Consider the following 11404-nt stretch of genomic DNA (forward strand, 5'->3'; position numbering starts at 1 on the left):
CTACAAATCCCGGTAGGCTTCGGGCGCTTAGCGCTGATTGCACGTGCGCACACAGCTGCCCGCTGGAAGGTCCGAGCCTGGCTGTGTTTATCTCGTTGGGGACCGAGTCGTCGGTTGGCGCGCAACGGGTTCTAGGCTGCAGGCAGCGCGAGGACCCGCGGCCCCGCCCCGGCCCGGCCTGGCAGGTAGCCCCGGGTGGGTTGAGGGACTAGGAAAATTATAGGGGCTGGGGACACCCATGCCAAGAGCTGGATTCGTGGGGGAGGGGCCTGAGAGAGATGAGGTGGGGGTGGGGAGGGAGTTAGGGGGATGATGGGAAAGGAGAGTGTTAATGGGGAAAGGAGGACTCGGGGAGGATGGTGAGGAGACCCATGGGAGACACCTGGTAGCTAGAGAAAGCCCTAAAGGGAATTGGAAGGAAGACCAGGTTATGAGAACAGGGAAGCTGAGGATAACGGAAGCAAAGGGCGGGGGTGTCTGGCGTTGTGGGGGAAGGGAGGTTCGGATGACTGGAAGAAGGCAGGGATAGCGTCATATACAGGGAGGAAAATCTCTGGTCGAAAGGGGTCAATGAATATTAGCTTTCTATCCCTTAGAGGAAGAGGGCTATCGGAGTGGAGCTTGGAGTTATGGGAGAAGGAAAAAGGAGAAAATTGCAAAGCCCTCAGGAGTTCGAGAAGGGCCAGAAACGGGGACTGAAAATTGCAAGAGAATAGGAGCGTAGTTAGGTACATTAAAGGATTTGAAGAAGCTTGAGAATGCGGCAGTGATGGAGGATGGGAGAGACCCAGGGATAAGAGGAGTTCATGAGAACCTGCAGGCTTGTTATCCGCGAGCTTGAGTTGTCCCTCCTTATGGACGAGAAGCTAAGTTTTTTTTTTCTCCACCTTTGGATGGAATTGCTTCTCTCTTCCCCTGTGAATTCTTTACTTTCATATAGCTGAAGGGAGAGTAGAAGCTATGAGGGAAGATGAAGAACTCCCATTCTTAAGCTCTTCCACCTCCTTCCTATCTGTCCCCACAAGCCCAGATCCGAGAGCTTTTGGATTGAGGACAGGAGTAATGAAGTGAGAGTGGTTTCCTGCTGGGGCTATTTCAGGTTTGGCAGAGTGGCTATTTAAAGCATGGGGTGGGGGGTTGAGGGAGGTGGGCTGGGGTCGGGGAGGGGGCTGGCAAGCCTGCCGAAAGCCAAAGCTGTGTGTCTTTCTTGCAAGGGGCCTCCTTTACTTGAGCTTTTTCTGCGCCTGAGGTTCTGCCTGGGTCTTCCCTCCGCTAGGGCTTCTTGAAGAGGGAGCAAACGATTCACCCAAAACCAGCAGGTGCTTGCCAGCGAAGGCAGTGCCAGTCGCAGGATCTGCCTAGGGACAGAGCCTCCAGATGTACCCTTTATCACTAGGTTGGCAGATTGAGAGACCATGACCTCTTATGCCTGCTGTCTTTTTCTTGTCCTGCACAAGGGCATTTTTGCTTTCCTTCCAACTGCTTCCACTGCTTTGCAGTGTGCACCCCACCCTTAGCCCCTCTGAGGAACCCAAGTGGGAGAAAAGCTGCTGGAAACAGCTCGTTCTTTACCACAATAGCAGGGTTGGGCAAGTGGCAAGAGGAGAAAACCCCTCCTCCTCACTCCCGTTCTGTCAATCCCCAGTAGACACATACCTTTCTGGCTTAAGTTCCTAGTCTTGGCAGCATACCAGGCACAGCTGTCAAAGGAACTCCTTGTGCCTATGAGGGGCCCTGGGTGACCCCGAAGACAACAGCTCAGCTTGACAAGAGCCCCCTAGCTATCCATCCGTGGAGGTCCCTGCCCTGGATCAATCCCACCCTGTTGTGGATAAAGGGAGTATTCCATTCTAAAAGCCTAAAAGCTTTTTTGCTTGGAGGCACTCATGCCAGCTTTCAATAGACTGTCTGGGGCTGGCTGGGCTATTAATAGCTCTGAGTATTTTGAGATCCCTCTCCCCACCTCAAAGAGCACAGAGATTCTTAGAGAGGTGGCAGTAAGCAGAGCACAGCCAGAGAGACAAGAGAACTAACTCACCGGCCTGGGAAGGGGGCTTGGAGCTTGGGCCAGGCCAGGGACGGGGTGGCGCCTCCATGAGTGGGGTATGACCATGTTGAGCCTTGATCAGCAGCCTGAGCTGGCAGTCAGGTCAGACTGGCCCCACCCTTCCCTGTTGGAGAACACAGGGCCAGGGCTAGCTCCCTGACCTCGGCAGCTCCCCTGGGGCAAAGCCAGCCACCTGAGCTGCGGAGGGGTGGTGTGGGAGGGCCACCAGGGTGACACTTAGAGGCAAGGGCTAGTCTTGGGCAGAGTCACAGTGAGGCGGGCAAAGGCCTCGTCTGAGGAGCCCGTGGCCCTAATTTGTGTTCAGGTAGCAGAGGCAGCAGGCCGTGCCGGGGGGGCATGTTGCTGTAACCAGTGGCCCAGGGGATGTTACGGTGGACAGTGCACCTGGAGGGCGGGCCCCGCAGGGTGAACCATGCTGCAGTGGCTGTCGGGCACCGGGTATACTCCTTCGGGGGTTACTGCTCCGGTGAAGACTATGAGACGCTGCGTCAGATTGATGTGCACATTTTCAATGCAGGTAAGCTAATTTGGGGACCTTCCCTGGGTGCCCATGTCAGGGAGGGCAACGGGCAGCTGAATGAGGTTTGATGGTGATCCCTGTGGCCAAAGGGAGTGGGGGAAATGAATATCTGGTTTGGGAAAAGGTGGACAGCCTGAAGGGAGGTTCCCAGGGCTGAGCAGAACTGTGCCCACAGTGTCCTTGCGTTGGACAAAGCTGCCCCCAGTGAGACCTGCCACCCGCGGGCAGGCTCCCGTGGTACCCTACATGAGGTATGGACACTCAACTGTCCTCATCGATGACACAGTCTTCCTCTGGGGCGGGCGGAATGACACCGAAGGGGCCTGCAACGTGCTCTATGCCTTTGATGTCAGTGAGTATGGGTCTTGGAGAGGCTGTGTTCTGCCAGCTGGTGCCTTGGGGGGCTGGGAAGGGTGTGGGCTGAGGGAGCTGGGAGTAAGGCCCCCCAGAGTCTAGGAGAGAGTGTCAACTTGCTTACCAGGCCCACCCTCTCCCCTCCTTCAGATACTCACAAGTGGTCCACACCCCGAGTGTCAGGAACAGTTCCTGGGGCCCGGGATGGACATTCGGCTTGTGTCCTGGGCAAGACCATGTACATTTTCGGGGGCTACGAGCAGCTGGTAGGTCTGGGAAGAAACTACAGGTTTAGGGTGGGAATGAGAAAGTGGAAGGGGAATTGAAGGTCGTGGAATGGAAGGCTTTGGTTTGCTTGCAGGTTCTGAGTGGGGAGGGATGGAGGGCTGGAGAGTGACCACTGCCCCTCATTTATTCCTTCTTTCACTTCCTCTCTCTTCCCTCTCAGGCGGACTGCTTTTCCAATGACATTCACAAGCTGGATACCAGCACCATGACGTGGACCCTGATCTGTACAAAGGTCTGCCCTTCTTCCTCTCTTCCAGGTCCCCACCCTCAATTTAAGAAACCATAGGGAGCTCAAACAGTGAAAGCTGACCCTCTCCCCCTCCCACCCTGCTCCTGCCCAGGGCAACCCTGCACGCTGGAGGGACTTCCACTCGGCCACAATGCTGGGCAGTCACATGTATGTCTTTGGGGGCCGCGCCGACCGTTTTGGGCCATTCCATTCCAACAATGAGATTTACTGCAACCGCATCCGCGTCTTTGACACGAGGACTGAGGCCTGGCTGGACTGTCCACCCACCCCAGTGCTTCCTGAGGGGCGCCGGAGCCACTCAGCTTGTGAGTGTCTGTTCCATCCCCACCGAGTCCCCTTCCTGCCCATTGTCCCCACGCTCCTAACATTCCTCTCTCCTTCCAGTTGGCTACAATGGGGAGCTGTACATTTTTGGTGGCTATAATGCAAGGCTGAACCGGCACTTCCATGACCTCTGGAAGTTTAACCCTGGTAAAGAGCACTGCCTTTAAAGGAGGAACAGAGAGGAATTTCGGGCAAGGGGGAGAATAATCCTGAATAGGTGAGGTGCGTGGGTGGAGAGGATATCTGGAGTAGGCAGGCCTTGAACCACCATATAAATTCTTTTTAGTGTCGTTTACCTGGAAAAAGATTGAACCGAAAGGGAAGGGGCCGTGTCCCCGCCGGCGCCAGTGTTGCTGTATTGTTGGTGACAAGATTGTCCTCTTTGGGGGCACCAGGTTAGGAGGAGAGAGGGGAGGGATCCAGGAAGGGTCTCAGCCTGTGACTCACCTGGGAGACATTTGAGCGAGAGGGTCTCGTGGGTCGTCTCTGCTCCTTCCTTCATCTCTCTTTTGATCCCTACAGTCCGTCTCCTGAGGAAGGCCTGGGAGATGAATTTGACCTCATAGATCATTCTGACTTACACATCTTGGACTTTAGTAAGTACACTTACTCCCAAAGTGCTCATGTCATCAGGGTGCCTGTCTTTGGGTGGTGATATCCAGGACTGGGCTCTTTCCTCAGCTTTGACCATCTCCCTCTTCACTCCTCCTTTTAAGGCCCTAGTCTGAAGACTCTGTGCAAACTGGCTGTGATTCAGTATAACCTGGACCAGTCCTGTTTGCCCCATGACATCAGGTATAGTGACTGGTTAGAAAGGGATGGGTTGAGGTGAGTAGGCAGCACAGGCATGACCTGACTGGCTTGGTCTCACGATGGGGGAGATAGGTTTTGTTCTGCTGGAGATGTAGTGTGCTTGTGGAGAGTGAGCTGGAAGGAAATATAAAACTGTCAGCACGGTAAATTGTGTGGGGAAAAAAAAATCCAGTTTTTCAAACCAAGCTCAGAAACATCACTTCCTGAGACCTGCTTATTCAGTTTTTGTTAACGTGCTGAGAAAGTTTGATTAAATCTTAGAACCTAGTTGCAAAGTAAAGACAAGTTTCAGAGCTTCTGGATCACATCAGTTCCAGAATTAAGGGAGGTCCTTCCTAGCTACTTGCCCTTGAATTCCATTCTTAGGTCCAGATCAAGCACTAAGTTATTTTGCATATAATTGTGCCCTTCTGGGTCATTCTGTGACACTTCCCTCTCCTTGTATCAGTTCAATTTAACTCTTACTTGCTGAGGGTCTCTGTGTTCAGTATTTGGTGACAGAGTATACATGGTTGAACTGATGGATCTTGGACCAGCCCAGGATTGACACATGTGCAAGTACCTAATACCAAGTAGCCTGTAGCCTTGGTGTAAGGAGGTACTTGGTGAATCTACGTAGAGTGATAGAATTGCTAAAAAGAGAGGGACTTAATTTTAATGTGGTGGAATGGATGGAGAAGGCCTCAGGGAGGATGTGAGAGCTAAGTCAGAGCCTTAAAAGGATGGGAACTGAGAGCAAAAAGGGGCATTCCTGGTGGAGTGAGGGGGATAGGCTTTCGTTTTGGATTTGAACAGAGGAGGAAAGGTAGGTTGGGAAGTTTATTGAGATGTATACAACAGGTGGTTTTCTCCAGGTGTTGGGCACAAGAATACAAATATGTGAGCAAACAGGAAGTCCACATGAGCTTGCAGGTGGAGGAGTGGGTGGTACTGGATTTGGTGGTGGGTGGTGACTAATTGTTAAACCTAGTAGGGCTGTAAGGAAGAGGTGGCTGTGGGTGGTTGAGCTTTAGGAAGTAGAAGGGACTGGTATGTTCATAGCTTTGTTCAAGCAATTCTGGGCTTGGGGATGGAGGCTCCCCTTTCTGTCCTTTCTGCCTGTCATTGTTGGCCTTCCAGGTGGGAGCTGAATGCCATGACCACCAACAGCAATATCAGTCGCCCCATCGTCTCCTCCCATGGATAGGGGGAAGTTTCTGCCGCTTCCCTTCCTGAGCCTGCTGTTGTTTCCACTGCCCCTGCCCATCTCTCACCCGCCTGCCCCTTTGGACCCTGGACTTGGTATACCTCCACATGGAGTTGTTGGACTAGAGATGTTTTCTGTGCTGTGAACTCAGTGGGGAGCTGTAGGTGGGGAGGGCTAGGTCCCTTCCTCCTTGGGCCGAGGGCCCCTTCCCCTTGGTGCTCTGTCCCATCCACCTCCCTCCAACTGCTCCTGGGCCTCTGCTCTGCCCCATGCCAGCCATGCTCTGCTGGGAACAGAAGAAGGGAATGGGGTGAAGGGAGAAGCAAGCAGTGTCTGAGCCTCAGGAGCTTCCCCCCTACCCGTATTTCCACTCCTTCCCCCTGCTTGAGCCATGGGCATTGATTGGGAGCTGAGAGGAGTTGCAGCTGTTGGCATGAAACCTCCTTCTCCCTTACCTGGGGAGGCAAGGACCAGCAGATAATCCCACCCTTCCTTAAGCTGTTGCTGCACCCTGACGCTCTCAGCCAGCTCTGATTTTATAAAAATGAAATAAAAATCTCCAAACGTGTGATCTCTTGTGGAATATGATGGGGATGGTAGGAGTGTGCTATGGGGGCAGAGTGCTGAGGTTCTGGCTTCTCAGCCAAGAGCATTAGGCAACTAGACATCACCACGGCTGGACGTAGTCTCTCATCGTAGTCTCTCATCGGCGCGGACAGTGCCATGCGACGGAAAGGTGGCGACTTTACCTCGAGTGGGCGCTCTCTTAGGCCCAGAACCCAGGGGCAGCCCGTCTGACCCCGCCCGGCGGCTCAGCAGTGGGCAGGTTCTGCTCTGCTGTCCTGTGCCGCGTGGACTCGGCCTCCCATAGGCACCGGAAGGGGCGGGGCGAGGGCCGCCGGAGCGGAAGTAGCGCCATTCGTCTTCGCCGCGCCGCACGAACGGATGCCGAGAGCGAGCTCTCGCGACTGGGCGGCTGCCGAGTCTCCTGGTGGGGCCCAGGATGACTGGGAGGACTCCAAGGGCCTGGAGCCCGAAGACTTGCGGAAGGGTGAGGGCACGGCGCTGGGCTGAGGGGTAGCGCGGGCGCTGGGGGCGGGGAGAGGATCCAGACGGGGGTGCCCGCCCCGCGCCCAGTAACTCAGAGTCTGGTGTGGGCTCGGACCCTGCGGACGCCGTCACCGTGAGACTGCTAAATTCTATGACAGACGCAAACACTGGAGCGCCCCCCAACGCACTGGAAAGTGGGGAGTGAGAGAGGATGCTTCCTGGATTAGGACATCCTGAACAGTTTCTTAAAGGAAGGATGAGGGTTTTGCGCAGGGAGAAAACAGATGTTCAAAACCACAGGCAGGAAAGGGCATGGGTGATTGGGAAATGGTTAGTAGGTCAGGAGTCAACAAATTTCAGAGACACTGTTGAGCATCTGTTGTATGCAGGTACAGTTCTAGATGCTTAAGAGAGAATAGTGAATAAAGCAACCCAAAAAAGTTCTCATGAAGCTTACCTTTTAGGGGTTAAAAAAAAATGAAACCAAGCAAGTTGGTATATGAAAAGACAATAAAGCACAGAATGACATACTTTAAATGGTGAATTATATGGTATATGAGTTGTATCCCAGTTTTTCAAAAAATGATAAGAGCTTTGAAGAGAAAGCAGAGGCAGGGTTGCAATTTTTAAGTAATCACAGAAGGCCTCTCTGAGTGGGGGACATTTGAGAAATACTTTGAAGGAGGTGAGAGAGCAAGTAATAAATACATCTGGAGGAAGTGTTCCCAAGCAGAGGCAAAATTAAGTGCAAAGGAACTGAGATGGGAACATACCTCCCTGCTTAGGAACTGCTAGGATGCCAGTCGACTGGAAAGGAGTAGGAAGATTAGAGACAATATGGGGTTTTGGTCACGTGGGGGTTTCAGGCTGTTACAAAGCCTATAGCTTTTATTTTGAGCAAGATAGAAGCCATTGGGGAATTTTGAGTTCTGATCTGAAGGATATGTATGTGGAAATGAGGTGGGAGTGCTAAGATCGGATTTGCATTTTCAATGCCTCTCTCTGGGGAGCATAGCTTCGAGAGGATTGAGGCTGGAAGTTGAGAGAGCAGTTAGGAGGCTAGAGCACTGATAAAAGTGAGAGGTGTTGAGAGTGTTCTGAACCAGAATAATGACAGTGGTACCTGAGCAAGGGAGACAGGAGCCCTTGTGGGGAAGCCTGCGAAGGAATAATTTAAGAGAAGATGAAAGGGAAGAGGGTATAGCTCAGTGGTAGAGCACACACTTAGCATGCATGAAGTCATGGGCTCAATCCTCAAGTAACCCCATTAAATTCATCATCATCATCATCATCATCATACCTAATTACCCCTCCTCCCCCCAAAAGAGAGAAGATGAAAAAGAAGAAACTGGCTTGGTCCACCTCCAGCCTTACATATACACCTTAGCAAGGTGAGGCCCCAGGTAACTGGAACAGATGGGGAGTTAGGTGTCAGTGTAGCACCATTACAACTTGTGCTGCCTGGGACCTGCAGTGATGGGCCTTAAGGTTAGGATGTTGGAAAGGATCAGTGACCTAAGGAGTAAGGATGGGGTGATGTCTTTGCAGCAGTGGAAGGTGCTGAGCTGAGCATCTTGTGGTCCCCCCACCCCACTTCCACAGGCACATCTAACATGTCATTTGAGGAGCTGTTGGAATTGCAGAGCCAAATGGGGACTAAGACATTCAAACAATTGGTAACTGGAAACAGCACTAAGAAGCAAGGTTCTAGACCACCTGTCCAAAAAGCGTGTGTTGCAGATAAGCACAGGTGAGGAGCAAGGCCTGTCACAGTTGTTGGAGGATACCTGGGACCTTGAGTAATTGTCTGCTTTTCTGGATGGCAGGTGGGAGGCCTTTGACCTGTCCTTTGATTTCTCTGTAGGCCTCTGGAAATGTCAGCCAAGGTCCGGGTGCCATTTTTGCGTCAAGTTGTCCCCATCAGTAAGAAGGTGAGGAGGAGGCAGTAAGCACTTTCTAAGTGAAAGGACACCGAACAATTCTTTTATATTCTCTGTTCTCTCCAAAGGTAGCCCGGGACCCCCGCTTTGACGATCTGTCAGGGGAATATAATCCTGAGGTGTTTGATAAAACATATAAATTTCTAAATGACATCCGAGCCAGAGAGAAAGAGGTGTGTACCATGGGACTGGTTTGTGGGGACTCCAAGGGGTGGAAAACTAGAGCACAGGTTAGGGAGTCTGGCAGAAGGGAGTAGGGTGCATCAGTTCACTAGCTGATGTCATCATTGGCAGGTTACTTAACCAATTTCTGCTTCAGTTTCCTAATCATAAAAAGAGATAATAATTCCTGTCTCATAGGGTCATTGAGTTAACATACGTGAATCTCTTAGAATAACGCTTGGCACAAAGTTTTAGCTACCATTTACAGAATGCTAACCATCACATTCACCTTCCAATGTGGAGCTTGTGAAAAAGCAGTTGAAGAAGCGCCGTTCAGGGGAGGAGCATGAGAAACTGCAGCAGTTGCTTCAGCGAATGGTGAGTAGGTGAGAATTACCCAAGGAGGGGGAAGTAGGGAGAGCAGGTAGAAGTGGAAGGTGATTCACGGTCCCTCCTATTTACCTGTCCCCCCAATCTCATCTTTGCCCATCAGGAGCAGCAAGAAATGGCGCAGCAGGAACGGAAGCAGCAGCAGGAGCTGCGCCTGGCACTGAAGCAGGAACGGCGGGCTCAGGCCCAGCAGGGCCATCGGCCATACTTCCTGAAGAAATGTGAGTAGGGCACAGCTATGACCGACTAGTTACAGGGATGGGGGTTGGGTGGCCATAGTGGCAGGATGCTGTATTGGGGGCCTATGAGCTCCCTAAGGGAGGCATGAAGGCTGGATCCCATGGTAAGCTGAAGGGAAGTAGAAATAGTAGGGCAGGGTTGTGTGTAACCATTCTTGTATCCCTAATTAGACTATGGGCAGGAAGTGTCACTCGTATCTCTGTTTCACCCCCACATTTGTTAGGTTGGGCACAGAGAAGAAACTCATATTGAGAAAGAGTAGAATCATAGGAGTCACCTTGCTTCCACACACCGGTGAACTCCGGATATGTCATATATTCGAGCAAAGTGGTTAAGAATTACGGGCCTGGGGAAAGGGAAAGGGGGCTTTCTTTGCTTACCAGCTTTCTTTCTTCCTGTGCTCCAGCTGAGCAGCGCCAGTTGGTCCTCGCTGAAAAGTTCAAGGAGCTGAAACGCAGCAAGAAGTTAGAGAGCTTTTTGAGTCGAAAGAGGCGCCGAAATGCAGGCAAGGACAGAAGACATCTCCCTTTGAGCAAGGAGTAATAAGGAACTGTCTTCAACTCTGCCACTACCCCAGTGAGAAATGCATCTGTGGGGACACCTTTGGGCTTGCCCTGTTCTGGTTCTTTCCCAAGGGCGAGGATCACATCTGCCTTGGAACTAGATTGGCTCGGAGATGACTAGCAGGCTTTCGGACTGCCCCAGGACTGACAGGAGGAGCAGGTCAGCCCTCTGCCATGCCACACTCGCCCTGCTTGGATCTGCTTCATAATATTCTAGTGTCCTTCTCCCATCCGTGCCTTAAAATAATGATTGTGGTGTAGAAAGAGAAGGACCAGTGAGTGATCTTGAGGCCAGTTGAAGGCCATAGAGTCTGTCAGTGACTCCCAGGGCTGGGACTGGGAGCCAGTTCATAAACACTCTTATTACTCATCTTTTTATTTCCTTTTGTGAGTGGCGTAGAACTATTTTTTCAGGGACATATGAGGTGGGCAATAAACCTAAGGTTCCTACAGAGTGGGAAGTCAGATCAGAGACCCATCCTACTTAAATCCAACAGCTGAAACAGTCATTCAGAGAGGGAACCAATCCCACAACTCACCTCCTTAGCTTTGATTTTGGATTCAAGGGGTGGTAGGATGTGGGACAAAGAGCTTCCCCAATAACTTGTAAACACAGCTGGCTCTCAGTAGTTGGTTTTTTGTTTGTTTGTTTTAGTATTATTTTATTTGGGGGTGGTAATTGGGCTTTTTAATTTATTATTTTTAGTGGAGGTACTGGGAATTGAACCCAGGACCTTGTGCTTGCTAGGTATACACTCTACCACTGAGCATACCCTTCCCCTCAGTACTGTTTGGGTGGAGGGTTCATTCTAATGTGGACTGGGAAATCCTCAAGCTGACAATTAAGTTTACAGGGATCTCAGGTTGATGGTCTCTCTAGGTACCTGGCAGAACCAAATACAATCCTCTCTTGAGGACTGAACTTTAAATCTAGGCCTCAAGGAATTCCTTCAGATAGAATTTCAAGGAATATGAGCCTACAGTGAAGACACAAAGCGCACAAGGAAAGAAACTACCATGAGCAGGAGTCGTAAGAAACAATAAGCAATTAAATCAAACCAGCAAGACTTGAGATGTTGGAAGTATAAAATACAAAAAAACAAGTCTTATGATGAAAGAAAAGGTATGCTAATGAAAAGAAGGACCAAATTAGTTTGATTAAAAAATTTTTTTAATGAAAAATATACTATTTGAAGTTACAGACTTTCTGATTAAGTGGCAGATTAGACACACCAGGAAGGAAAATGAGCTGGAAG

General features: G+C 51.1%; 1 protein-coding gene across 5 annotated transcripts; it reads left to right on the forward strand.

Annotated features, from left to right (window-relative positions):
* The first annotated feature begins 32 nt into the window (after nt 1-32).
* KLHDC3 (kelch domain containing 3) lies at nt 33-10763 on the forward strand. 5 transcript variants are annotated; one of them, XM_032463103.1, is made up of 15 exons: nt 33-185; nt 2373-2585; nt 2764-2940; nt 3093-3208; nt 3391-3462; nt 3572-3785; nt 3865-3951; nt 4091-4199; nt 4327-4400; nt 8456-8603; nt 8718-8784; nt 8862-8966; nt 9259-9333; nt 9449-9566; nt 9992-10763. In XM_032463103.1, the coding sequence occupies exons 2-15, from the start codon at nt 2432-2434 to the stop codon at nt 10126-10128; spliced, it is 1653 nt and encodes a 550-aa protein (XP_032318994.1). In that variant the 5' UTR covers nt 33-185; nt 2373-2431; the 3' UTR covers nt 10129-10763. The 5 variants fall into 5 exon arrangements, with proteins under 5 accessions (XP_032318994.1, XP_032318991.1, XP_032318992.1 ...); XM_032463101.1 differs by lacking the exons at nt 8456-8603; nt 8718-8784; nt 8862-8966; ... (1 more) ...; nt 9449-9566; nt 9992-10763 and adding exons at nt 1026-1099; nt 4521-4599; nt 5737-6372 and having other exon boundaries at nt 38-185; XM_032463100.1 differs by lacking the exons at nt 8456-8603; nt 8718-8784; nt 8862-8966; ... (1 more) ...; nt 9449-9566; nt 9992-10763 and adding exons at nt 4521-4599; nt 5737-6372.
* Nucleotides 10764-11404: the final 641 nt, after the last annotated feature.

Source organism: Camelus ferus, chromosome 20 (assembly GCF_009834535.1).
Source record: "Camelus ferus isolate YT-003-E chromosome 20, BCGSAC_Cfer_1.0, whole genome shotgun sequence".
NCBI classification, from domain to species: domain Eukaryota; kingdom Metazoa; phylum Chordata; class Mammalia; order Artiodactyla; family Camelidae; genus Camelus; species Camelus ferus.

Excerpts from the sequence above, each read along its gene's own strand:
- KLHDC3 (XM_032463103.1), top strand. The coding sequence starts at position 2,432 with ATGTTACGGTGGACAGTGCACCTGGAGGGCGGGCCCCGCAGGGTGAAC. Across the intron at positions 3,952-4,090 it reads CCTCTGGAAGTTTAACCCTG|TGTCGTTTACCTGGAAAAAG; the intron begins GTAAAGAGCACT and ends AATTCTTTTTAG. Across the intron at positions 9,334-9,448 it reads AGCAGTTGCTTCAGCGAATG|GAGCAGCAAGAAATGGCGCA; the intron begins GTGAGTAGGTGA and ends TTTGCCCATCAG.